This window comes from Neurospora crassa, linkage group V, assembly GCF_000182925.2.
Source record: "Neurospora crassa OR74A linkage group V, whole genome shotgun sequence".
Lineage (NCBI taxonomy): Eukaryota > Fungi > Ascomycota > Sordariomycetes > Sordariales > Sordariaceae > Neurospora > Neurospora crassa.
The window spans coordinates 2,909,126-2,935,182 of record NC_026505.1 but is presented as its reverse complement, the minus strand read 5'-3'; the positions used below and the strand labels follow the sequence as shown (position 1 = coordinate 2,935,182).

The 26,057-nt window shown below is 53.0% G+C and overlaps 8 protein-coding genes and 1 non-coding gene across 9 annotated transcripts; 3 read left to right on the top strand and 6 right to left on the bottom strand.

The window, feature by feature from the left end:
• Positions 1-280: 280 nt before the first annotated feature.
• Positions 281-353, top strand: NCU15098. Its single transcript has one exon. It is a non-coding gene; the product is annotated as a tRNA-Lys (tRNA).
• A 1,020-nt stretch (positions 354-1,373) lies between these two features.
• Positions 1,374-6,634, bottom strand: NCU01105 (hypothetical protein; the record flags this gene model as incomplete). Its single annotated transcript, XM_956624.2, has 1 exon — positions 1,374-6,634. The coding sequence occupies exon 1, from the start codon at positions 6,624-6,626 to the stop codon at positions 1,374-1,376; it is 5,253 nt and encodes a 1,750-aa protein (XP_961717.1). The 5' UTR covers positions 6,627-6,634.
• Positions 6,635-7,605: 971 nt separating this feature from the next.
• On the top strand, positions 7,606-10,287 carry NCU01104 (ATP-dependent RNA helicase MSS116). Its single transcript, XM_956623.2, has one exon. It carries the CDS (start codon positions 7,877-7,879, stop codon positions 9,965-9,967), a length of 2,091 nt encoding a protein of 696 aa, XP_961716.2. The 5' UTR covers positions 7,606-7,876; the 3' UTR covers positions 9,968-10,287.
• A 10-nt stretch (positions 10,288-10,297) lies between these two features.
• NCU01103 (carbonic anhydrase) lies at positions 10,298-11,641 on the bottom strand. The gene is made up of 3 exons (XM_956622.2): positions 11,138-11,641; positions 10,771-10,922; positions 10,298-10,598 (listed from the first exon to the last, which is right to left on the bottom strand). The coding sequence occupies exons 1-3, from the start codon at positions 11,327-11,329 to the stop codon at positions 10,418-10,420; spliced, it is 525 nt and encodes a 174-aa protein (XP_961715.1). The 5' UTR covers positions 11,330-11,641; the 3' UTR covers positions 10,298-10,417.
• A 149-nt stretch (positions 11,642-11,790) lies between these two features.
• oxa-1 (oxidase assembly protein 1) lies at positions 11,791-14,018 on the bottom strand. Its single transcript, XM_956621.2, has 3 exons — positions 13,759-14,018; positions 12,828-13,640; positions 11,791-12,761 (listed from the first exon to the last, which is right to left on the bottom strand). Exons 1-3 carry the CDS (start codon positions 13,813-13,815, stop codon positions 12,243-12,245), a joined length of 1,389 nt encoding a protein of 462 aa, XP_961714.1. The 5' UTR covers positions 13,816-14,018; the 3' UTR covers positions 11,791-12,242.
• A 109-nt stretch (positions 14,019-14,127) lies between these two features.
• Positions 14,128-15,360, bottom strand: mim1 (mitochondrial import 1). Its single transcript, XM_956620.3, has 2 exons — positions 14,908-15,360; positions 14,128-14,842 (listed from the first exon to the last, which is right to left on the bottom strand). Exons 1-2 carry the CDS (start codon positions 15,178-15,180, stop codon positions 14,723-14,725), a joined length of 393 nt encoding a protein of 130 aa, XP_961713.1. The 5' UTR covers positions 15,181-15,360; the 3' UTR covers positions 14,128-14,722.
• Positions 15,361-15,591: 231 nt separating this feature from the next.
• NCU01100 (hypothetical protein) lies at positions 15,592-19,581 on the top strand. Its single transcript, XM_956619.2, has 3 exons — positions 15,592-15,975; positions 16,034-16,467; positions 16,536-19,581. The coding sequence occupies exons 1-3, from the start codon at positions 15,913-15,915 to the stop codon at positions 17,338-17,340; spliced, it is 1,302 nt and encodes a 433-aa protein (XP_961712.1). The 5' UTR covers positions 15,592-15,912; the 3' UTR covers positions 17,341-19,581.
• NCU01099 (GTP-binding protein GTR1) lies at positions 17,358-19,653 on the bottom strand. Its single transcript, XM_956618.3, has one exon. It carries the CDS (start codon positions 19,191-19,193, stop codon positions 17,964-17,966), a length of 1,230 nt encoding a protein of 409 aa, XP_961711.1. The 5' UTR covers positions 19,194-19,653; the 3' UTR covers positions 17,358-17,963.
• Positions 19,654-20,087: 434 nt separating this feature from the next.
• On the bottom strand, positions 20,088-25,318 carry NCU01098 (hypothetical protein). Its single transcript, XM_956617.2, has 3 exons — positions 23,133-25,318; positions 21,976-23,072; positions 20,088-21,921 (listed from the first exon to the last, which is right to left on the bottom strand). Exons 1-3 carry the CDS (start codon positions 24,710-24,712, stop codon positions 20,306-20,308), a joined length of 4,293 nt encoding a protein of 1,430 aa, XP_961710.2. The 5' UTR covers positions 24,713-25,318; the 3' UTR covers positions 20,088-20,305.
• Between the last annotated feature and the right edge of the window lie 739 nt (positions 25,319-26,057).

The following is a 26,057-nucleotide window of genomic DNA, read 5'->3' as shown; positions in this document are numbered from 1 at the left end:
GGTCCGAACCGTCCCTGTCATGATCCGCCTGCATGGCCCTACCTCGCCTACAGGTACCTCTACCTACCTAGGTACCTCTAGGATCCCCACCTAAAATCTGACCCACTATCAACGACAGGGGCATGCATGTCCGGCAATCCCGTCCCAGTTCATCGCAACAAAATCTTTTTTTTTTTCACACCCGCACACAAAACAGATGAAAAATTGCACCAAGGCACCACACATCTTAAGCTCCTTTTCCACATTGAACCTTCAACAATTGGCGGTTAACCAAATAACCGCCCGGCTAGCTCAATCGGTAGAGCGTGAGACTCTTAATCTCAAGGTTGTGGGTTCGACCCCCACGTCGGGCTCAATTCCCGGCGTTTCCAAACGCGCCTCTTTTTTTACATTTTTTTTCTTCTTTCCTTTCACTCATATGCCCCTCCCTGGTGTTTCGGCGTCCTTTCTTTCTTTTGCTCTTTCTCCCCGAACAACATCGACTTTTTCTTGTCTACTCGTCGGTTCCGTCTTCTTCTTCCGTTACATGTTGGCCGTTGTTGTTCTATTCTTTTTATATACGCCTTGCTGCATCCAAAGGCGATGCTAAGGTCATTGGTTCTGCTGCATATTCAACCGATGCGGACGTCTTGGTTCGTACATATATGCGTTAATGTCTGGGGTTTCGGTTGTGTCGATTGCTGTCCCGAATTATTCAATTCGACGTTGTGATATGTGCGATAGTTTTGAGATCTCGTCAAAGATTGTTGAGGCCGGATTGTTCCGGTACACTCTACACATCCCCAGGGACTGTCACCGTCAGTTGTATGGCCAGATAGAACAGTATGGCTGACCAGCCGGGCAGCTGGCCAACGACAATTCCGCCAATATGGCATACTTACTATTCACATATAGGAGATCATAGGACAGAGTCGTACAATTTGAGAGAAGAGGCATACGAGGCAAATTACAAACCCCTCTCTAGCACATGCCACCTCAAGATAGGTTGTTTTTGATGTCACCAAGCAACTGCACACTCGTACTGTTCAGATTATCATGTCACTATATTCTTTTTGAGAACCTGAGTATCCCACACTTACTTTTGATATGGTATACTTCTTCAATCCCAAGCTCATGGCCATTCCCCTCCAGACCATACTAATTACTGTAAACATCGTCGAAACAAATTCTATTTCCAAGAACAAATGAGACAGACAACAGAACAGCTGGCAAATCTTCGAAGACACAAATAGTAAACTACCAAAACAAGCCGCACCTAACCAAAACGCCTTTAATACGAACCAAACCGATGTATACAAAAACAATACCCCCGTGATCTTAGCCAAACTCCAACCAAAGTAACACCACCTCTTTCAGGTTCACTGATCCTTAATCTACGGTTCCTCAGAAACCTCCTCGGAAGACTCCTCATCCTCATCCTCATCCTCCTCATCCTCCTCCTCCTCCTCATCATCATCATCCTCATCCTCATCCTCATCCTCATCCTCATCTTCCACCTCGTCCTGCTCTTTCCAATCAGGAGGTATTTCTTCCTGCTCAATAAGCGCCCGAACATGGCGTTGTTGCTCGGCATAGAACCACCTCAACCTGTCTCTCATAACCTCCACTTTTTTCCCGCTGTAATACAACTTGTACGTTGTCTTACACATTTCCTTCAACTCCTCCCAACCCTTTTCTTCAAGATCTTCCTCGTACCCCTCGGGTTCGTCGTACCACATCAACGCGTCGATGAGACCTTCGACGGTTTTTTCAGCCCTATAGGTGAGGGTTCTATGCTCGTCGCCAGGTCCAGCAATTAGCCTTCTTCTGCACTCTTCTATCAGATCGGCCTTGCGCATTGCTCTAAATCTGGCCCTCCTGGAATCCCTCCAAGTAAGCTCCTCAACGTCATCATCTGACTCCTCAGCAGCTTCTACCTCCTCAGCAGCTTCTACCTCCTCAGCAGCTTCTACCTCCTCAGCAGCCTCTGCCTCTTGAGCAGCCTCTGCCTCCTGAGCAGCCTCTGCCTCTTGAGCAGCCTCTGCCTCCTGAGCAGCCTCTGCCTTTTCGGCGGCTTTTCGTTGCCTCTCACTCGATCTCGTAGCCGGCTCCCCCTTGGCTCGTTTAGCTGGCTTTGGCTCGGTGTCTGGTGGTGGTGTCTTTCTCTTCTTGTTGGGGCTCAGAGCGGGATTCTGCGTGGGGTTGTCTTCAGGGGTATGCTTGGACCTCTTGCTTGATCGACCTGACGGCTCATCATCATCGTCATCTGCCGCTCCACGTTTAAGAGAGTTGGAAGCCCCTTGCTGCTCCTTCTCCTTCTCCTTCTCCTTCTCCTTCTCCTTCTCGAGCTCCCTCTCCTTCTCCTTTTCCCTTTCCTTCTCGAGCTCCTTCTCCCGCTCTCTCTCCTTCTCGAGCTCCTTCTCCTTCTCGAGCTCTCTCTCCTTCTCGAGCTCCTTCTCCCGCTCTCTCTCCTTCTCGAGCTCCTTCTCCTTCTCGAGCTCTCTCTCCTTCTCGAGCTCTCTCTCCTTCTCGAGCTCCTTTTCCTTCTCGAGCTCCCTCTCCTTCTCGAGCTCCCTCTCCTTCTCGAGCTCTCTCTCCTTCTCGAGCTCCCTCTCCTTCTCGAGCTCCCTCTCCTTCTCGAGCTCCCTCTCCTTCTCGAGCTCTCTCTCCTTCTCGAGCTCCCTCTCCTTCTCGAGCTCTCTCTCCTTCTCGAGCTCTCTCTCCTTCTCGAGCTCCTTTTCCTTCTCGAGCTCCCTCTCCTTCTCGAGCTCCCTCTCCTTCTCGAGCTCCCTCTCCTTCTCGAGCTCCCTCTCCTTCTCGAGCTCCCTCTCCTTCTCGAGCTCCCTCTCCTTCTCGAGCTCCCTCTCCTTCTCGAGCTCCCTCTCCTTCTCGAGCTCCCTGTCCTTCTCGAGCTCCCTGTCCTTCTCGAGCTCCCTCTCCTTCTCCTTCTCGAGCTCCTGCGCCTGCGCCTGTTCCTCTTTTTGTTTCTGTTCCTGTTCCTCTCGCGCCCTCAGGTCCCGCTCCTTCATCTCCCTGTCGTCCTTCTCCTTCTGTTCCTTTCTATTCTTCTCCCGTGCCTCTCGCGCCATTCGCTCCTGCTGATTCAGAATTTCCAACTCACTCGGGTTATTTGTCACTGAATCGATCACTGCATCGAATGACATGTTGGCCCGGTTCATTATGGAATCATCCTGCATTGCCATCAATAGTGCCTCGTCATCCTGCTCTTGCTTCTTTCTTTGGGCGACATTGGGAATATCTTCATCCAGCATGAGACCGAAGATGCCATGTAAAGATCGCTTCATTATCTCTGTGAGGTTGTCCGCGGTCACGCTACCAGCCGGACCAACCGGATCCGGATCGGTCTCCAGGGCGAGACACGGCAACTTGTCCCAACCAAGAATGCCGAATCGGAGCATTGCCATGGCACTCGCAATGGCATGCAAGCTGCACTCCCAATTTCGGGTTTGCAGTGTGACGGGAACCTGGAATGCCTGACTCGTTGCGGGAATCGGTTTGTTACAGCGACGAAGCCAATCTTCAAAAGCATCGATAGCTCTTCTGAACCTCCCCAAGCCACGGGCCAGGGAATCAAAGTGCCACAGGTGACCGGTTTCGGCTTCCCGGACGATTACTGTCCAGTGGGTAGGATGGTGAATAAAGTGAACCGTGTAGCGGGCTTGATTGAACAACCGCTCCTCAACCTCTCCAAAATCGGAGCTGTCAAAACCCCAGACATTTTGGTCTACGTCCGAGAATGTTCGCGCTGGTTGCAGATTCGAGTCATCATCCGGGTCGGGGACATCGATTATAAAGGGGTGTGGCGCGATCCACCACTGTCCATTCTCAAAAGGTCCCAATGGAATGACAGGGTTTTCCTTCTGGACATACGTAATGAGTCGACTGGCTAGATGATACATCCCTTTGCCATCGAGCCAGTCACCACGGCGCGAATTTAGTAAAGCGTCGTTAATATCTGCAAAGGCTTGTTCGGCGTAGGGAGACTGATTGAGTGTGACACGATCGCAAGATGGCGATTTGTGTGTAGACACCTGAGAATAGGCATAAACCTTGTCGAGCGTCATTTTGGCGTTGAACGGCTCCTCATTGACTGAACGGACATACTCTGCCCGTAAAGGTATGGATGGATAGGTAGGAAACCGAAATTCTGCGCGTTGTTTCTCATATTGGACTTTGTTAAAGAAATTGGGATGAGGCACAGCATGTTTATTCCCATGATGTCTTGGAATGGTCTCAGTTACGGCGGAATTTTTGCCTGGCGGCTGGCTGGATTTTGCCATGGCGTTCGAAGGTTTACGTGCAGAGCCTCCTTGGTTAGATTTCCCGGACCGTCCTGGGTTGGAGTTTCTAGAAGAGCTCGCGTTGGTCTTATTAGCAGAGTTTGAGTTTGTATTCTTGTTTGATCCTGAAACAGCCTCAACAGTCCCGTTTCCATCATCTTTGGAAGTGGTGGATGGCAAAGAGACTCCCATTAGGCCGTGTAAGGAGCTTATCATTGTTTCACACAACCTTTCTGAACGATCTGAAGGGGCTGAAGCAGCAGTCTGATCTCCAGTTCCCTTAGAGCCCTCTTCAAGCGCAATTGCTTCAAGCGGAAGTGCGTGCCAGCCCAAAATACCAAAGCGGATAAAGGCCACTGAGTGCGCGATAGCGTGAAGGCTGCATTCCCATCCAGATGATTGCTGCGGAGCCGGGACAAGGAAGCTCTGAGTGACTTCCTTTGGGAAGTCGGAATTAGGTTCTCTGCACTTTACTAGCCATTCGTTGAAGGCATCAATTGCACGATCTTTGCGCTGTTTTCGATCCTTTTTTGTGGAGTCAAAGTACCATGCAAAATTTGTGGCCTTTTCGCGGATTATGACTGCCCAGTGCTCAAAGACTCCTTTGTCCTTCTGATGGGAATCACGGTAATGTACCCAGTGAACAGTGTATTTGGCGTTTTCAAACTGGTCGCGATCCTTGGACCTATCTCCGCACTCTCTCTTGAAGAACTCATCATTGAATGTCTCCGGTGGCAAGATGGATGCGCTTTTTGCCGAGTTTTCGCCAGTGTCTTCGTTTCTCTCACATCTAATCGCGTATGAAATCGGGGCTAGCCACCAGTCTTGGTTGTCTTCTTTGGCTGGTCCCAAAGCTGCACCCTCCTGATCTTGAATGATTTTCATCAACCTTGTTGCATGAAAATGTACCTCTTCACCCTCAAGAAGGTCGTGATTCCTCATTTTATACAACCCATTGTGAAGATCTGAATACACCTTGCGAGAGAAGGGATCTAGACTCCCATGCCCAAGTGAGACTCCATCATAACACTCGACGTGTACACGCCGATAGTTTTCTCGGAGAGTTTTATCGTGCTTGTTATCGAGATTCTCCGGAAAAGGCCAGTTAAAAGGGAAGTTGTCGCAACTGTGGAGATCTTTTTTCTCAACACCGACACTTGGGTACGTAGGAAAGCGAAATGTGCTGAGATCAAGCTGATGATCATAGTGTTCAGGGAGTGGGATCTTGTTACTGGCATTCATGCGCGGGGGTGGCCTAAATCCCATTGATAGCTCCATTGCCTTCATCATATCATGTCTGAACTTTGTCAACTTCACCTTGTCGGTTTTTTCCCTCGCATACGTAGGAATCTCGTGCCAGCCCAAGAGGCCAAAGCGAAGGAAGGCTAAGGCGTGAGCAATGGCGTGCAGGCCACACGTCCAGGGTAAGTCTTGAGGAATGACCTGTACATGACGGTGGCGACTTCCATCGGGAACGACGGAAAAGTCATCTTTGTTTTTGCTAAGCCACTTGTGAAGACTAGAAAGAACAGATTGGTGCTTCTCGTTGAGATATACCGTAGCGTCGTCTTTGGGTGTATTAAGAGAGTCGAAGTACCATGTGTGACCGGTAACTCTCTCCCTAATAATGACGGCTAAGTGACTGTTCTGGTAGCACACCCAGTGGACGGTGTAGTCCGCTGCTTCGAGTCTAGCTTTATCCAATGCACCGAGCTCAGTGAAACCATCGCCATCTCCATCAGGCTGTGCCTTGTCTGGGGTTTCAACTGAAGGGAGCTCAATGCTTTGATCCGGCGGGGCAATCCACCACTTTCCCGGACTACCTCCCTTGGCGCCACCGTCGAATTGGCCAAGAACCGCTTGCTCTTGCTTTTGGACCATCGAGATGAGTCGGTACGCGAAGTGATGAATGGCTTCTTTCGACGGCGAGCTTGGCACAGTACCAGGACAGTAATCAAAGTCTTCAGGGGCTATGTAGGCATCACCCTGTCTGCGGAAGGCGTGACGCAACGCGCAAAGACCGTTATGCTGTTGCTGATAGGCGATACGGGTATCGTGGGACATGGTCTGGAGAGTGTCTCCAAAGTCATTGCAGTCGAGGTACGGAATTTGAACCCGCTTCCAGGCATTGTAGAATTCATCCCAGTTTTCATTGCATAGCGCATTGTAGGGAGGCAGCCAGCATTCGTGGAGATCTTCCGGGCTTATGTTGAAGTCGATATGTTGTCGCAAGTCGAAATTTGCCAGATGAGGGTCAACATGATGTTTACCAGGGTCTATGTCTTGAGGTATGATGGACGAACTAGTGGCAAACTGGATGCCATCAGCGGCATTCGAAGTAGCCATTGTGTGTTGATGTTGCGGTTTTTCTTGGTCGTCCTGTTGGTTTGGTCGGTTGTCTTTTGTGTTCTGTGAACAACTGGAGGCTTCTAACTTGGTGCCGGGGGTGAAGGCTTATAACGGCCAAAGAGAATCATGATATCGGCTTGATCGAGGCGACCACAATAGTCGACGAACAAGGACAAACTGCCGAGTAGATCACGGCCGGGCGGGACGAGCAAAGGAGCCATTGTCAGCGATGACGAGAACAATGAAGCCACTTCCGAGTCGAGTTCGAGGACAATGAGACAGGGCATTCAACCCATTGTAGATGAACCAGACAAAAGCCATCCAGGGTTGAGCCTTTGGTGTTTTCAAGCCCATTGTTGACAGAATAACGGAGCAGGGCAGCATCCTGGTCCCTTGCTGCCAAAGACGATGGGGATTTGTAAGCTGGTAAACGAAGAAGGCGTGTAATGGTAAAAAGTCGGGAATGTGTGGCATATGCTGTTAGCTCTGTTCCATAATGCTGTCCACGTCTGCAAACAGTAAAGACGTGAAGAGTGAGCAGTAGTGAGGAGTGAGGCCCCCATCATGAAAGCCGTGGCTGGAGATCCTAACCCCGAGTTTGCGTTTGAGCATCAATCGATCAGACCAAGAACCACCTGCCAAAGTGAGTGTGATGAACCTAGGATCAATGAGGGGTAAGCACGCTGCAGTGAAAGGACACCTCTGAGGGCAGAGATCGAACAAAGAAAGATGTCGTCGGTAGGGATCCTTCCTTTTGTTGTCGCAACGGAATCATTGTTTTCTTTTTCCTATTTTTGGGAAAGAGTGGTCGGTTAGACCCACTTTTCAGGAACAGGAGCTTGGCACCTCAGCCGTGGCAGGCGCAAATCGAAAGGGTGGCGGGGGTTCTAGGTTCAGTTCCATTCTCGCACGTCCATGTCAGCCGCACCACCCCACTGTAACGGCATCCTGAATTCTGGAACAGCCCCGTCTTAACGCCCCATTTCCCCCCTTTCGCCTCAGTACACTAGAGGTAAGCTAGAAGCCCACTGTTAGTCGATACCTGGGCCAATGATAACTGCCCTGTACTGGCACTAGGGTCCTGTCGAAACTTTCACTTGGGACGACGTGGCTTGGCAGCAAACGTCCTTCCCTTCCCTTTTTGGGTCTTACCTACCTCTGCTCTCTTCCACCTGGCACTCCTTCCCTTTCACCACTACATCGCCCTTCCTCATCCTCATCTTCCTTCATTGTTCTCTTTTCACTCGATGATGAAGGCCAGTCCCTCCATCTCTCGCCTTCTTACCCGATCAACCAATCGCGTCCTTGGTGCCTCTTTGTCCCAACCTGTCTCATACCCTCTCACCTCACTTCTGCTTCACTCTTCTGCCACCGTTCCAGCCAGACTCTCGACTGGCCAGACACTTCAACAGCTCGCCTACCGCAACGGTCTCACCCCTCGTACAGCTTCTTTCTCGACCTCTGGGCCCTCTCACCAGGAGGCTGCTGCTGTTGCTCCCGCTCCCCAAGTCTCTCCCGCCCCCGTCGCCGACATGCCGGGTGTATACGCCGATATGGCTGGCCGCCTCGATGCCCGCCTGCTCAAGGCCCTCGACGCCATGGGCTATGCAAACATGACGCCCGTTCAGGAAAAGGTCCTCAACATGGGCTCCTTCACCCAGGACTGCCTCGTCCAAGCCAAGACCGGTACCGGCAAGACCATTGCCTTCCTTCTCCCCGCCTTGCACACGCTCTTGAACGCCAAGGACCTTGACCCTTCCCAGGTTGCCTTGTTGATCCTGGCTCCCACGCGTGAGCTCGCCCAGCAGATCGTGGATGAGTGCGAGAAGCTGGTCAGCCAGTGCAATCCCCGCTTCGAGTGCCATCTTGCCGTTGGTGGTAGCGCCAAGGCCTCCAGTCTCAGCAAGTTCCTTCGTGGCAAGCCCACCATCCTCGTGGCCACCCCCGGACGTCTTGACGATTACCTTTCCGACGAGCGGGTAAGGCAAAAGTTCAACAACCTCCGCTGCTTGGTCCTGGATGAGGCCGACTGCATGCTTGATCAAGGCTTTTTGCCCGCCCTGACCAAAATCCTCACAAGCTTGCCTAAGAAGCAACAGGCTGGCTGGCAGGGCATGTGCTTCAGTGCCACGCTCCCTCCGTCGATCCACAAAGTGCTGCACCACGTTCTCGCTCCCAAGCACGCTCACATCTCCACTGTCGACGAAAACGAGGCCCCCACCATCAACAGCGTCCCTCAGTCATACATGAAGGTCGATTCAGTTGACGATGTCCTCCCCACTCTGCACAACCTTCTGTCAGCTGAACGCTATGACAACCCCAAGCTCAAGGCTGTCGTGTTCTGCTCAACCGCCAGACAGGCCGCTCTGTTGTACACCCTTTTCGGTCACACGGGTGGCGCTTCCCCCGCGAAGCTACCTGTGTGGCAGATGCAATCGCGCATGAACCAGGCGCAACGCACCAGGACGACCGAGGAGTTCAAGAACACCGACAGCGGTATCCTCTTTGCCTCGGACGTGGTTGGACGTGGCTTGGACTTTCCCGATATCCACCTTGTCATCCAGGTCGGAATTCCCCTCAACAGCGAGCAGTACGTTCACCGTGTCGGAAGAACCGGTCGCGCCGGCAAAGGTGGCCGCGCCGTCATGATTATCACCCCCGAAGATTTTTGGTTTGTGGAGCGCAACCGCCAGTTCCCCATGGCCCAGTCCAAGCTGGACCATCCCAAGGCGGCCGCCGTCGACTCGGCCTCGATCATCAGCCAGTCACTGGCCAAGGTTCCCGATCAGGTCAAGGCCCAGGCCTACGTTGCATATCTTGGCTTCGTCAACACTATGCGCAGCAAGATGAAGATCACTCCCGCCCAGATGGTCCAGGTCGCCAATCGCTACGCCTTCTCCCTCGGCTGCGAGGAGCCCCCGGCCATTGAGGCGTCTACAATTGGCAAGATGGGCCTCAAGGGTGTTCCTGGCCTGATCAAGAATACCGGCCCATCTCTGAGAGGACAGCGGAATGGCGGCAACAGGCCGAACCAATCTGCCCCCCGCGGTGGTGGTCGTGATGCTGGTCGTGATGCTGGCCGTGATGGTGGCCGTGATGCTGCCCGCGATGTGGATGCTTCCTTCTTTGGCAATGGTCCTAATGGAGGCGCTCCTCGTGGTGGTGGCCGCGGCCGCGGTGGCTTCGGCGGTAGAGGACGTGGTGGTCCTGGTGGTGCCGGTGGTGACAGGAACAGTAGCTTCAAGAAGCCGCGTGACGATTCTGCCCCTCCCGGCTCTTCTGGCGGTTCCCGGAACAAGAGACCGAGACGCGAGGACAACAGGCGTGAAGCCTTCTAATTGACACGGGACCGCGAGAGAAGCACACGACTGAAGGAGACACATCCCTGTTATTGATCATGACAAAGATACCCAACCTGGCATTTACGTTACCTTGGTTTTTACATGCACAAACGTTTTGTTTTGTTTCCTTGACGACACCACGAGGACTGAGATAGACACGGGGCATTTCAGATTATCACTTGGAGTTTAGAATTGGTGTCAGAAAAGTTCTATTCTCTTATTTGTTAGATAGACCGGATAGAGGGAGCAAGGCGTTTAGGCTAGGCCGTGGCACAGTCATAGACACGATTTTCAATTTTCATTCAAGTTAACGTTTGCTTCAATGCTGCAATGTGTGTCCAATATCATTCATGGACCATCTGATTCCGTGTTTCCACGATTATACTAACCTACCCAGCCTCCCTATTTCTGATGCCAAAGCAAACAGCGTTACCGTCCGCTCGCAAATTAGACAACTCTGACCGTCTTCCCCGTCTCGACCTCATACACCCATCCACTGACAGGAATCTCATCCTTCACCAACTTGGTCCCCCTCAGGAACTTGACATCGTCCTGAACAGCCTGCTTTAGCTCAGGGAAAGGGAGGAAATCCAACTTTTTTTCTTCGAGCTCCTTTCGTGCTTCAGCACTGTTTTTGTATCCAGTCAGTCAGTTTGGCCTTTTCCAAATCGCACGCTGCGGCACCAGAACAATGGTTAAGAAAAAAATGTATTGAGAAACTAACCTTGAAAAAAAAAAAAAAAAAAAAGAAATAGAGAAAGAAAGAGAGAGAGAAGGACGTGATAAAGCAAGATACATACCCAAGATTCTTTTCGACAACTTCATAAGCATCCTCATTCTGGAACGTCAACATGCCGCACCCGGTATGCTTGACGATGACAATGGCTTCTGTGGCCAGGAGCTGCTGGCTGATGACGATGCTGCGGAGGGCGTCTTTGCTTGATGCGCCGGCCTGTTCAATTTTGGATTATCAATTTCTTTTCTCAGATCAGTCATGACTTGACCAATAGAGGGACATTTTAAGTGTGATTTTTTTTTTTTTTTGATAATGAGGCAGTAGGTGTTACTGGGCAGAATCTCTGAATTAAACTCTAAAGTAACTGAGAGAAGTGAACATGGGGGAATATAACTCATAACATAACATTACATTAACGTAATGTAACGTACATTCCGAATCACATGCGCATCACCCAACTCGATCCCAAAGGCTCTAGCCGGATCGATTCGCGCGTCCATGCAGGTGAGGACGAGATACTTTTTTGCGGGCGGAAGAGCGAGGTGGTCTTTGTCGAAGGTGGAGGAGTAAGACGCCGAGGCGGCATCGAGGCGAGTGGCGATTTCTTCGTTGGTGATGGGCATCTTGGTGGGTGATGGTCAAAGTTGTGGTGGTTACTGGATTAGTGAGTAGACGATGAGGTTTGTATATCTTTGGTGGTGAAGAGCGTTCTGAAGGGGCGATGAAGACTCGTATGTATTTTGAAGTTGTTGCGGCCACGTCTAGTGAATCAAGAGAGTAGAGCTGCCGTTACAAGTTGGCAGATACAGCTATAAAACTGGTGTTGCCGTCGAGGAAGTCAGCCTTTATAGAATAAGTTGGACTTGTGATTTAGTGATCTAGATAAAGACATATGTCATTCTTCCAGTCCCATGTTGACGCCATCCGTGGAGAGAACCCTCACTCAAGCCAAGCCCTTCGGGCGGGATTGCGTGCTCATCGAACAGGACCGAACCCCCTCTGCTCAGCTTTGATGTTCCTCTCCGATGGCGCTGGGTCCAGCCAATCAGACACTAATTCTTTGTTGGAGGATATCCACAACTTCTGCAATTACTGTATGGTTGGCGAGTATCATTCACAGGATGGGTTTCTGCATTTCATTACTCCTGTGATCGACAGGCACGCATACACTGCCTACGCCGGTTGTATTGTCAAATCATCGTCTAGTATGGTATGAAGCGGTAACCCAAAGAACAAGTGATATACTTTACCGCTGCTAGAAAAACGCCAGTCAACCAAACATGTCTAGATTGTATAGTACAAAGGGGGATAGTGTACAGTCGAAGTCATAAGCATAGCCTGTTCAGCCATTGCAGGGTATGCTGAAGCAAATATGGGTAGGGCCGAGTCCTGAACACAGACCTCTCTGGTGTACAAGATAATTAGTCAACTTGAGCTTGGCGCCGGCTTCGGCACATGGCTTCTCAAGAATCGTATGTGTTGCTCCGAGAGACGAATCGTCAAGATCTTGGACATCATCTGTGGTTCATATCCCTTTTAGTGGTTCTTGCGCCCCTTCTGCTTCTGCTTCTTCAACTCAAGACGAGCAAGGTAGGCCTCGTGTTCCTCCAACGCTCTCCTCTCCTCATACTCCTTGGCGCGCGAGTGGATGTTGGTGTTGTCGTTCTTCTTCTTCCAATCCTCAAGCTTCTCCTTTACGAAGTTGCTCGAGTCCTTGATGTCGCCAAGGATGGAACCCGAGTCGACAGGCGTCGCGGTGGTATCCATCGTCCTAGGCGCAACATACTGAATGGTGCTGCTAGGAGCCGCTGCCTTGGCGAAGGGGGAAGGCCCACGCATGCCACCGGGAACAAGCTCGGGGAGACCAACCCACCGGCGGAAGGCGGGAAGGTGGAAAATGCTGGCCTGGAAGTACTGACCAATCGCGGAGACGAGGAAGTACCACTGCAGTGCAGCGGGAAGCCACGCGGTAGCGAAGATAGAGACGGGGACAAGGACGAGGCCCATCGACTTCATCATGCGCGCCTGCTGGGGGGCCATGTAGGGGATGGGTTTCTATAGCAAAGAGTACATTAGATTAGCAATGCATCTTTCGAATGGGTAGTACCAGGGACAGCTTACCCTCATAGAGGCAACAAACAGGCAGGCACTGGCAATGGGAAGAGCGAAGTAAGGGTCGGCAACAGTAAGGTCGGGGAACCACAGGGTGCCACCAGTCTCCAAGCTTTCGACAGGAAGGGCGGCCATTCCGCGAATGAGACGGAACATTCCGAAACCAATAGGAACTTGGATGAAGGGAATGAAGACCTTGAAGTAGTTGATGCCGGCATTCTTGGTCATGAGAGCCATCTCTTGCCTATACTTGACGAGGTCGTTCTGCTTCGTAGTGTCGAAGGAGGCCTCCTTTACCTTGGCCATGATGGCGGCATATTTGGGGTTCTTGTTGAGATCCTGCATCTTCTGGGACTCCTGCGAAGCGCCGAGAGAGGGCTTGAAGATGGCGACTCTGACGATGGCAGCGACGGCAGCAAGAGTGGCCCACCAGGGGAGGCCGGAGTAGACGTAGACGTGCTCGGTAAGCCATTGCATCATCGAGGTAACACCCCAGCCATAGTCGAGGCCGAGAGTCTTGAGGAAGCCGATCTGTTCGGGGAGGTTGAGGAGATCGCTGCCGGTAAGCTCGACGGGAGTAGCGGCGACAGCATCGACGGGCGAGGAAGAGGGAGCGGCGGCAGCAGCAGTAGCAGCATCGGCGGCGACGGCGGCATCGGGACCAGTCGAAGCGTAGCGGACCTGACGAAGAGAAGAGAGGAGCTGGTGGGAAGCGGCAGCGGTAGCTGTAGTGCCGAGAGGACCTCCTATCCTGCGAGAGCCCTGGGGGAAAGAAGAACGCAGAGCAGTGCCGAACTGTCGCGACGAAGGGGCCTTGAAGGACTATGCGCAGGAGACTGGTGTTAGTCGCCGCGCATTGGGAAGTGTGTCATTCGATTGGCACAAAAGACCGAGGGGAAAAAAAAAAAAAGAAGAGAAAGAAAGATAGTACAGAACTTACAGCTCTGGCGAGCCCCAAAGCTGGGGTCGACCTTAGGAGGCCTCGGCTGGGAAGCATCTTGACTGAAGAGGTCACTGGTGTGACTTTGGGGAGACTTCAATGTTCAAGATAACTTCAGTCACAAAAACACTGGATACCCTCCAAATCCAACAATGGGTCAAGCATGAAGTGGGACTCGACTCTGCCGCCGGCGACCAGACGCGACTTTTTTTCCCCAGAAAAGGACGGGAACCGCAAGGGTCCACGGATCTCTGGCCAGGCCCCGCACCTTTGCTTGGGTTTCAGCCAGGGAACGGCCCGCAAAGCCCAATGAATGGTCACTTGACAGCTGTCCCGACAGCTTAGACAGCCGGCAATCGGCCCATGTAGCGTACATGGAAGCTCAGCAAGCTTCATTGCGGCATTGCCTAGCCATCACGGTCCTCAATTGCTAGTGTATCTGTATCTCTATATATGTATGGAAGTACTCGACCTCGAACGGCAGACCGAAAGCTGAGAACTCTGCTGTTGTTGGAGCGTTGAACATTGTACACTTTACCGTCGTTTTTATTTCTCCTAGCGCTTGCAGTCGCTGCCGGAAAGCATATCCTCTTGACGCCTGCCAGCAGTCTGCTGTATTTGCTATATGCAGCCCAGAGCAGTATGTAAGGTGGATGCTCAATTCTTTTCTCTCCCCTCGTTCTGCTCCAAGATATCGCCTGTGATATCCTGGCCAATGCTCGTTTCAGTCAAACGAATGCGCTCCAAGATCCAGATTGGCCCCGCCGTAACGAGGGAGTGTGACTGCACACAGAACCCGGACAGATTCCCTGGTGCTGCGTTGGGTAACAGTGCTGTTTAAGCGTCTATCTCGTCCTTTGATGTTTCATCGATGATTTGGTTTGACTTTCAGCACTGCAGCCGGACAGTTTTGTTGTTGCTTTATGTCGTTGCGCTATGTGGCCTGCGGAAGACGACGCGCTCATCACTCCAAGCTGGTCAGCTCATCCAAGTGATCATCCAAGTCCACTCTCCGCCTCGGCCTCTCGACCACTTCGACACCGGGGCCGATGGGACGCGCGTCTCGCCTGCTGACGGGGAAGACCTATGATATGGTAAGCGCTTTTGGGACCATGGATTGAGCGAGTTCAGATGTGGGTGGGCGCTTACTTTGGTATTGCTCCATCCCAACCTGAACGCAGCTTCGTGAGCAAAGAGCTCTCCAAATCCCAACATCATGCCATTGACAAAGGGGAGGAATAGGTTGATGACGGCGCTGCGGAATAGCGACCAGACAGTGGGTGGCTGGTACAGAACGACGGCGGGGGAGGATGACGATGGAGATTGGGGTGACGCGGATTCGGGCGCCGAATACTGCTCGCTGTCTGACGAGATCGTGACGCCGGACTCGGCCAACGGGTTCGATATCTCCTCAGCGGACATGGTGATGGGTGGAGGCACTTGCGACAAAGGAACGGTATAAGGCGGGTGGTGAAAGCGCAGTGTTGTTGGATGAGACTATCGCAGGAAGCCGGCGTCGCAAAGGCGGAATGGAATGATGGGAGAAGCAGTGACAGGTCGCGAGCTAGGCACGACCTACAAGTAGTGCAGAGGTACCTAACGGGGGCAGGCAGACCAGGGCAACCTCTAACAGCAGAAAATCCCCGCCGGCTGGCGTCACAGGCTCGCATCGCAGGGGTGATCCTGACAGCTTTGGTCACTTTAGCGCGAGAACTTGGGGAACAGCGGGGCCTACAGAGCTTACGTAACGAACGGCCAGTGGCACGCAGCGTCCAATTTGGCGGGGCGGCCACTTTAAAGCCCGGTCCAGGAAGCTCCCGTCGTTCACTAACAGCTGGGTGGCTGTTCCAGCTGCGATGCCGCGGGGAAACTGTTAGTACCACCAAACGTTTGGTGACCCGTCACGTCACGTCCACCAGAGGCTGCCTGCGTGGTTGACATTTACTTCCACTTCTTCCTTCCTTTGGCTTCGCTTTCACTCGATCCATCCTATTCCAAACCGAAACTTCATCCAGTTTTAGAAGTACCTACGGCAACACATTCGCATTATTCTTCCGACACCTCACCATTGCAACGAAAGCCACCCCCGATATTATTCTCTGTGCTGGATCTTAACTCGAGCCAATCAAGCCGTCACCACCTCGAAACATAACAATGACCGACCACGACGACAAGATCAGCAGCTTCTGTGAGCTGACCGGAGTTGCTACTGATGCGGTATGCTGAAAGTATCCTAAATGTTTCACTAGGATGCTTACTGACTGAAACCACACAGGCTACAGAGTACCTGAACAATTACGACTGGGACATGGATGCTGCCGTCGCCGCATACTATACGGACCAAGACAACAGTGCCTCGAACACTGGAGCTGCCCCCGCTTCTGCTCGTGCCAGCGCCGCGGCGCCCCCCGAGTATATTGGCCCCAGAACTCTCGACGGCCGCCCCGCTCCCCAGTATGCGCAATCATCCTCTTCGGCTCCCAAGAAGACCCAAAAACGCACCGGCCTTGCCACCCTGAGTTCCATAGGGGGTCGACGCGACGAGGATGACGATGAGGACGAGGACGATGAGGAAGATGAAGGTCGCGGACCTAGGGACTTGTTTGCTGGTGGCGAGAAGTCGGGCTTGGCTGTCCAGGACCCTAGTCAACGTGAACCCAACAGCGACACCAGAAGGCTTCTACAAGATATTCTGGCCAAGGCTAGAGAGTATGTTCCCGAAGTCGAGGGCTATGTCCACTCCATTCCTGTACTAACTACGAGATTTTTTCATACAGGAACTCTCGTGCCGGTGGCAATAGCTCCGATGATGAAGAAACCGGAGCCGAAACCGGAGCCGGAACCGCGAGACCTACCCGCTTCCGCGGCACTGGTATGACCCTCGGCGGTGACGGCGTTGAGTCTCGACAAATCCCCAATGTCGATTCGAATACCTCTGCCGCGCCCCGCCAGCTTGAAGGTCCAACTCAGGAAAGAACTTTGCATATTTGGAGCAACGGATTCAGCGTTGAGGAGGGTCCGCTTTATCGCTTTGATGACCCGGCCAACCAGGCCGATTTGGCTATGATCCGTGCTGGCCGCGCCCCGCTTCGCCTTATGAATGTGAGGCCTGATCAGCGTGTGAACGTCAAGTTGGAGCAACATCAAGAGGAGTGGAGACAGCTGCCCAAGAAGTACGTCCCCTTCAGTGGCGAGGGCCGCCGTCTGGGAAGCCCTGTTCCAGGAGACGGATCAGGCTTTGTTCCTCCTGCTGCTGCTGCAGCCGCAAGTACCGCTGTTGCTTCTGCTTCTGCTACGAGTGGCTCGGCTCAAGCTCCCACAACTGGCGTGGATGAGTCGCAGCCGACAGTGATGCTGCGTATCCAGTTGCCCGACGGTAGCCGCCTCCCGGCTCGATTCAACACGTCGCAGACGATTGGCGATGTCTACGACTTTGTCCAGCGCTCTTCGACGTCTCTTTCAGCCCGACCCTGGGTTCTTTCCACGACCTTCCCCAACAAGGACCACACTGACAAGTCTCTGGTTCTGGGTGACACCCCGGAATTCAAGAGAGGCGCTGCTGCTGTCGTCAAGTGGGTTTAAGGGATATAATGTGACATGGGCATGGTATTTCCAGGGGTTTTAATGGGTAAAGGGGTTTTATTTACGGGCACATTACAGGCCAACACAGCAAGCAAATCGAGGCTAGACAGTAATTAGTTTCGTCTGTAGATTCCAAAGAAGGAAGCTCCAACAGACGTTCCCTTGTTAACCATGTTGCATAACATAAGTTTTGTTCGAAGTGTCTTCTCCCCTCAATATTTTTGAAACGCCTCCGTCGCCGTCGCCGTGACTGCTATGGGTATCATCGACCCCTAACGCAAATAACTTGCTGTGTAACAAAATGCAAATCCCGAATAAGAAAATCATACAGACCAAAGAAAGCCCAGGACATAATATCAAAGGGACGTTGTGTTTCACGGGCGTGCTGCATGCCCCCAGTCTGGCTTTTGCGCAGCCATCAGACAATATCGTGTGCCAAACCCAAATCACCCCAAACCCCACCCACGTAGAAGATGCCCTTTCGCCCATTTTGCAACCTTGAATGCCTCTTCTCGATCCGCTCGAACCCGGCCGTGTTCTTTCCAGGGCCGTGATACCATGTCTGGAATTCTCCCTCCACCACATTTTCTACCCCTTAAGCGCCCCTCCCCCTCCACGCTCATCTACGCCACTTCACCCCCCGCCGCCGCCAACCCGCTTAACATCTGAGAACTCCCGATGCCCGCCGTCGGCGCAATCATGGGGCCATCCAGGAACCTAAACCACGGCCTCGCCGCCGCCACGTTCAGTTTCGCGCTGTTGAACCTCGCCTCGCCCGGTGGCATGCACACGAGAATGTACGTATTCGTCGTAAATTTGGTGACAAACATGCTAAAGTTGGCGCCCATCTTGTACTCAAAGTCCGAAAACTGCTCGGCGTTTCTCGGCGTGCCCGTATACTTTGAGCACGTGTGTTTCCACGCCTTCAAAATGTTGGACATGCGCTCGAAGCGGTCGCCGTAGGGATTGGATTCCCCTTCTGGAGAGGTCCATTTGGAGACAACCAGGAAGGAGGTGCGTTCGAAGAGGAGGATCTCATCGGCATCGATTGCTACACCCAGAGAGGCCAGTTGGGTTTCGATGACGGACAGGTTGGGGACGAGGTCGTGGATGATGGAGGCCCAGGCCTTGTACAAAGATTGGTCCCAGATGGAGGTGGCGAAGAGTTGCATTTCCACTTCGAGGTCGGGGATGGGCGTGGAGAGTTCCGGGGAGGGGAGGGAGCCTGCCATCATGGCACCACCGCCGCCGCCGCCGCCGCCGGGGCCGGGTAATCCTCCTACTCCTACTCCAGAAACTTCGGGCTTCTGCTTCCGTACAATCGCCACCGCCTCGGCCGTCTTGCGTCTCACCAGCGCAACGCGGCGATCAAACACATCTTCGCGCGTCATCGGCTGGATCAGGTCCATCTTGTGAATCAAGACAAACACCTTGGCCTCGCGGCTGTACTGCACGAGCGCCGAAATGATGTTGACGTACGTCGCCAAGTCGCGGTCCACGTCGCGCGACTCAATGTCAAAGACGTAGATGAGCACCCCGACGTTGCTGAACACGTGCGCCCGCTGCTGCGAGAGATAGTTCTCCATAAAAGCCTCCTGCCCACCGCAGTCCCACAGGTTGAGCGTCAGATTGCCGAGGAACTTGACGTGCGACAGGTCAATGTCGATGGTGGCCCCCAAGCGGCGCGTGTCGCGCGCCAGGTAGTTGCTGAAGATGATGCTGCGCATGGACGACTTGCCGGACCCGGATTTGCCCATGAGCAGGACTTTTTGCTTCTTGACTTTTTTGAGCTGGGCGTGTGCGGCGGCTGCGGCTGTCGAGGCGCCCATGGTGGGCTGGTCGTAGTCGGCCATGGTGATTCAGCTCTCGGGGTACTTATTGTGTTGTTTGGTTGAGGTAGGGGCGGCGGTAGATGTGTTTGTTTAGGGATGTGTGGTCACGGCGGCCGAGTGGTGGTGGTGGAATTCACGTCATTCACGATAATGAGGTGAGAGAGTATGTATGAATAAAATTAAATGGAGAGAGAGGTTACATTAGGTCGTTTTGGTCGATCAGCTTATCGGTCAATCGGTGAGCAGATGCAGTGTGACGTCCAGTCGTTCGGTCAGCAGGCTGAAATAGTAAGTACCGAGTTTCAACTGAAGGGATGGGCCGCTGGATGCTGATGAAACGTTGTCCGTTGTTAAAGAGGGAACGGTTCATGTAACTGCTGATAAGCAAGTTCTGTTCAGCAGACGAACTCACCGAGATTCCGTGTTCCCACAAGTGCCACGGACGGAGAGAGCCGCGCTGATGACGGGACGGCGTCCCCGCACCGAGCGGCATAGGTGACTCCACCGGAGATAATAAACGGGGCGGCATCCACTCTATTCTCCGCAAAATTCGGAGAAGGGGTTGTGGCTGGTGCAGTGTGGTGGTGGGAGCTAGGTGTGGCTTTCTACTTGCACCAATTTCATACGTACCGCAGGCGCAGTGGTCACTCACTCCGTCATGAGACCACAAAATCTTGTTTTGAAGGGAGGCATTCCGGAAGAATGCATATTAGCAGGCAAGTCCCTCCATTATGCTTCTTTAATATGGTTCATCGGGGGGTTATGGCCACAAGGCTCGCGAGTGATTATGTCCAGTTTTGCTTCCCTTATCCACCCACGTCTAACCCTTACCCTACCCTTAACACTTACCTAATCACCCCCTGAGCGTCTTGTGAATAACATACTCTAACTTCCTTATTTTCAAAAGTCATGATTGATGAAAAAAGAAATACATTCTGAAGATATAAAGGTCTAAATAAAAGATAAACGCTATGTTTATGGTATCAAAAATCCGCAAAACGCCAGCCATATCTCCGCGTCATTCTTTGGGCCTTCAGTTGCCTTCCAATGCACCTCCTTCTTTCTTCGTCCCTTCTTTCGATGCTTTCCCGTCGTTTCATCTCTTTCTCGCCAAAGTTCTTCCAAACGCACACTCAATTTAGCAATTGCACTCTGCCCCCTCCATACCCAATACTCCTCCCCCCTCCAGCCGCCGACCACTGCCTTAATTCATTCAAATTAGTCTGCCCAATAATATTTCCCCTCTGCGCCCCCAACTCCGTCATGTTCATCGTATGCTTCGCCCCCGCCAGCATCATATGCTTCTGATGAATGCCCTCAATATGCCTCTCATGCATCGCCTGCGCTCTCCCTTGGAACTCCAGTCCCTGGTTATAGTAATCCGCGCGATTCCTCATGCCCAGCTGGTGCGCCGATCGCTGGTGCGCGAGTGCCTGCCCATGGCGCTGGGCGCCCGCGCGCATTTCGAGCGCGTGCCGGTTCTCGGCGTGGATGTGGTCGATAACGCCGTGGTCTTTCCGCTGCTGTATGACCTGGTGGTGTTCGTGGCGCATGTGCGCTAGCTGGGCGCCACGCTGCTGCGAGGCCATGACCATCCCGTCGTTGTGGTGCCGAATGGCGATGGACCGGTTAAGCTGGGCGGCATCGCGGCCAATAGTCAGATCAACGGCGTGCCGCTGCATTTTGATATCGCGCTGGACGTGAGCGGCGTTGACACCCATGGCCATGTGGTTGTTGTGGCGTTGCCACTGGATGGCGTTGTCGACGCTGGCGCCGTGCATTTTGAGGGAGTTGTCGACGAGGGCCGCTTCGGTTTTGATGGTGACGTCAGTATGGTGATCGAGGTACTTGTTCCGGCGGTGCTGGTCAGAGATGTCCTCGTAATGCCGGTATGAGCGGTTGTGATGCAAGTCCTCGATCACGTCGACCGTCTTGGCTTTTTCATACTCGCGACGCAGGGTGGCGGCGTGTTCCTCTTCTGCTTCCCGGATGCGTCGTTCTCGCGCACGGCGCTCCCGCTCGAACTGCTGGATCTCCTCGGGCATACCTACAGCATCATGTGGTTGTTTCTGTTCCATAGTAGCGTAGTACCGGTCTTCGCCGCCATGGCCCTCCAGAATCTCAATCAGACCGGCGGTCCTTGGTCCCTGAAGCATGCCTTTCTTGACATACATGGTTGGCGAGTAGTGGTAGATATCCTCCACATACATATTCTCCGGGCTGTTGAGGATGCGATACAGATGCTTGTCCAGGAGTAGACGGGTCATGGCTTCGTTGTCCATATTGTCCAAGGCCAAGAACAGGATTGTCTTTCCATTGGTTTTGAGCAGAGGGCTGGCACCGCCGGTGCAGAGAATTTCGACGGCTTCCTCAGCAATGGAAATATCGCGAGGCACAGTGGCCTTGAGAGCCATCTCACCAAAGGCAGTGCGTCCGTCATGCTTGCTTGACCTGTAGTTAGGATCATGGCCGCATTCAACCAAGAGGCGCATTGCACCGGTGTGGAGGTTACGCGACGCTTCATGGAGACTGCCATCGTTTAGGGAAGAGTTGATCCTCAGCAACGCGGCCACAATATCCGCATTGCCCAACCTGGCGGCAATGTACAAAGCGGAACGTCCCTGGCTGTCCTTGGCAGTGACTTTGGCACCGGCATTGAGGAGTGTCTGCACGGCTTCAACTCTTCCTGACTTGACCGCCAATATCAAAGCGGTAGTATGAGTTCTCGGCGACGCGTAAGCGGTGTTGGCTATTGGATCTGTTAGCGCACAAGTTAATGCCATTCAGACTGACCCGCACTTACCACCGTGACGAACAAGCCCATTAACGACAGCAGGATCAATCTGGCTATTCCTGGGCAAAAGAGCCCATAACAAGACGGTAACCGGCTCATCAAAATTTCCAGCCCGCACCTTCTTCTCAGTTGACTCCTCCTCAGGGCAAACATCCGACAGCACGGTGGACTCGAGATCACACCCGGCACCGACGAGACTATCCAACAGGGCCAGCGACTTGGGGTACGACTTGAGGCACAGAAAGATCGGCGATGGCATGCCCGGAATCGACTGGTTCACATCCGGTGCCGCAGTTCGCCTATCCGCAAAAACGTCGATCAACCGCAGTAACAGGTTCTCGTCATGGTGCGCCATTATAGCAGTTGAGAGAGCATGTGTGGAAGTCATCGACGACGCACCATTACTAAGCAACCGCGCAAGAAGCACCGGATCACCACGACTGGCGGCGATTCCGACCGGTTTTCCGTTTTCATAGTTGACATCGGCGCCGGCAGCAAAGAAGATGTCGAGAAATCTGTTGGCCAGCTCGATCTGTGACTCCTTGCAGGCCAAAGTGTCGACGACTTCCACCACAGCCTTGTTGATAACCTGGGTAGAGGCCCCTCCTCGGACGAGGAGTTTCATGACCTCAACATGTTCAAAGGCAACCCACTGCTTTCCACGGTTGACGACACCGGTCATAGCTTGCGTGAAGATGCTGTCATGAGTGCCGGAGTATTCTGTCAGGAGACCAAGGGTATCGTGATCGAGATTGGAGGCTGCATTCTTAATGCAGACACCATTCTCGTGTGTAGCCTCGGCTCCTGCTTCGAGTAGTGATTTGGCCAGAGTCAGGTCGGTGTCGGCCTCGAGAACAACGTACTTCAATGCAGTATTCAGATGGTCGAACTGTAGGCGACTCATGAGATCCGTAAAAACCGCTCGCCTGTTCGTCCTAGAGGTTTTGAGGGCTTCGTTGATGGCGGTGAAGAGCGCTTTGTAGCTAATCCCTTGGTCGAGGAGCATTCGGAACGTCTCGGGTCGGTATTGGCGAATCGCGAAGATGAACACTTCTCCATTGTTATGATTAACGGATGCACGAGTGAGGAGTAACTTGACGAGGGGCCTGTCTCGTACTCTGATTAGTACGGTTTGCTCTTCTACTCACCATATGGGAGTCACCTACCCATTATCAGGCCCTTCCTTAAAGGCCTGAACCAAGGCTTTTCCTACAGCATCTTCATTAATGTGCTTTCGAAGCAGGAGCTCAATCATCGACTCCCTGGCCCTCGGGTTGACGAGATCCATTGCCCAAGGCAAGGCAGTACCCAATGCTTCGGGCGATGGTTCCCTACTAACAATCTCCTCAGCAATCTCCAGGCACGGCTTCTGGACAGTAATCTGCAAAGCTTCGCCATTTTCATAGTTCACATCTGCCTTTCCTTGCTGAAGCAAAAGACGGAACAGCTTCTTGTCCATCGCTCGATCTAAAGACGTCTTGTGGGGCATCCCGGGCTCGGTAACAATTATCTTGACGATCTTGACCAAGGCCTCCGCCGTACATGACCCCTGAGCACCCGAATCGATGAGTATCTGAGTAATGTCGTGTCGCGTTTGTCGGTTCTGTATTTCGACTGCTTGGGAAACCGCAAGCGCGAGGCTCTTGGACTGCGGCTTCAGTACAAGCAGCTTACTCAGAACATCAATGTGTTGCGCCTTGACTGCATCCACCATTGCCATTGCTTCATACTGTGGCGGTGGCCTCTTGACCCGGAGAACTGTGTCTAGCAACTGGATGTGTCTCGTTCGTACAGCGGCTACGACACCCTCCGTCACAAGCCGGGTCGTCTCTTCTCCTGCAGCACCGGCAGACAAACACATTTCGATGATTTCCCGATGCTCCTCGTTTGAACGTGCCATTATTTCCTTATGGGCCCGACCAAGAGCAGCGTCCAAAGAACGAGGAGAGGGCTGTACCGGGCCAGAGATGAGAACCGCAACTAGATCGGGGCGACGGGCTTCTACAGCTGCCACCAACGCAGCTCCGCCGTCGTGATTAACATCGGCCCAGCATTTGAGTAACAGACTGACGATTTCTAGCGACCCGTTCTTGGCAGCTATCATCAATCCAGTAGATCGACATGGGAGACACGGCAGTCGGTGGCCAGCCAGGATAGCCTGTACGAGATCGACGTGGTTGCGGGATATAAGGTCGAGGAAGTCATCATGCAGCTGAACAGGATTTGCGCCGTGATCAAGCAATGCCTGCAGCACAGCGAGGTTGCCCCTTAGCATGGCATGATGCAAGGCGCCATCGAGATTCTCCTGGTCGGCGTGATGGGCGATAGCGTAGACAGTCTCGGAGGGACATCGGACGGTTGCTCGGATGAGGATATCACTGCGCCAGCCTTCGTTCTTCCTCCCAGTCAGCTTGCTCCAGGTGTCCACGCTCCTCCTCTTGGAAAAGTTGACGTCGGCGCCGAGTACCAGGAGGGCCTTGATCACACCCACAGGTCCGTTTGCATCCACCACCTCGTCGAGGACCTGGTTGATTTCTTGGTAAGTGAAGGGCTTTTGAGAGTTGGAGAATGTCCGCGATCGGGTACGAAGACGACCGAAGGATTGGTCGCTGCTCTTGGTCTGGACGGAGGCTCGTCGTGCGAGGATTAGACGCTTGGCCTCTTCGATCTCGTGGTCAGCCATGAGGGCCGGTTGGTTAGGGTGAAGTTGCTGTTGTTGTTGTTGTGGTTTCCAGGAGAACCCCATTAGATACTTCGAGTAAGCTGACCAAGGTCGCCCCGAGCGGCACGGTCAAGACAACATGCAAGTATGGAAAGGAAGAAACAAGGAAGAAGGAAAGGAACCAAACGCCTGTGTGCAGAAGTGGTCTTCGACGTGCAACACCAAATTGAAAAGGGAAAAGGAAACTTGCACAGATATGAACATAAAGGTGACGGGAGTGTCTGGACGGTGTTAGCCATGAGAAATCAGCAACAGAAGTAACCCTACCACGACACTCCAGCATCCACACCACCATCAGAGACCAGACATCAAAACAGTCACAGCCCTGTGACAGAAGCTGAGCACACCTTGAACCCAGCTTTTTGCAATAATGCCCATTTCCATTTCCAGAACGGTCCACGGGAGTGGTTGAAGACGTTCCCCGGGACCCATGTGGTGTGGCATGTGGTGGCAGGTCCTACATGCACGGGATGCCGTTGATGCCATCGCTGCAGCCCGATGCAGTGCAAATGCAGCGCGTCTTGAAACGACGGACAGGCTGGACACCGGACGAACAAGCGCAAGCGCGCCGCCGCAACCAATCCGCGTGATACAGGTGACCCGACCGTTTGGGCAATAGCCGATCCCCCGGTCAGTGCCAGTGCCTTGCCAGGGGCCGAGTGCTTGACTGGCTGTGTTGACATGACTTGTCGCGAGGACGGCATCATGGTCGGCAATGGTTGGTCACCGATGCTGGATTCGAGGATGGCTTTAAGCGCTGAGAGCTGGGCGGGGTTGCTCCCCTGTAACGAAAAGCGGGAGCCGGGAAGAGCCCAGGACGAAAAGGGACAAGTCCCAAGCGCCACGACGACGTGCATCCCCTGGTCGGACACAAGTGGCCATTCGCGTCATCCAAAGAAGCGCCGTGAACAACGTTGTGATCAGAGCAGGAAGTTTCCATGATGAAGCCGAAGCTGCGCGAAGCTGAAGTGCCAGTGACGGGAGAGGTGCAGTGTCCGAAAAATGGGCAGGGGCAGTAGAGGCCCGGTATTGTTCAACCGAAGTGGAATGCCCGTTCCGGTTCCGGGCAGGAAAAGGGAAGGGGAAGGGGGAATTTCTATGTTAGTGCTTTCTTCTTGAACTTTGATTGGAGTATAGTGTATCAATTCCCTTGACGGGACAAACTGGGGGGCGTCGCTAGTACGAATTTGGGCACCGTGTAAGCTTGCCTTATAGGGCTTCACCACGCGTGACCCCTTTTCCCGTCAGTAGGTGACATAAAAATGACCTGAAAGGGGGGGAGGTAGAAAAAAGAAGAAAAAAAGAAGAAAAAAAAAAAAAAAAGGGGGCTCAACAATGTCTCTTACGGTCAGATTCTCATTCAGTTCCA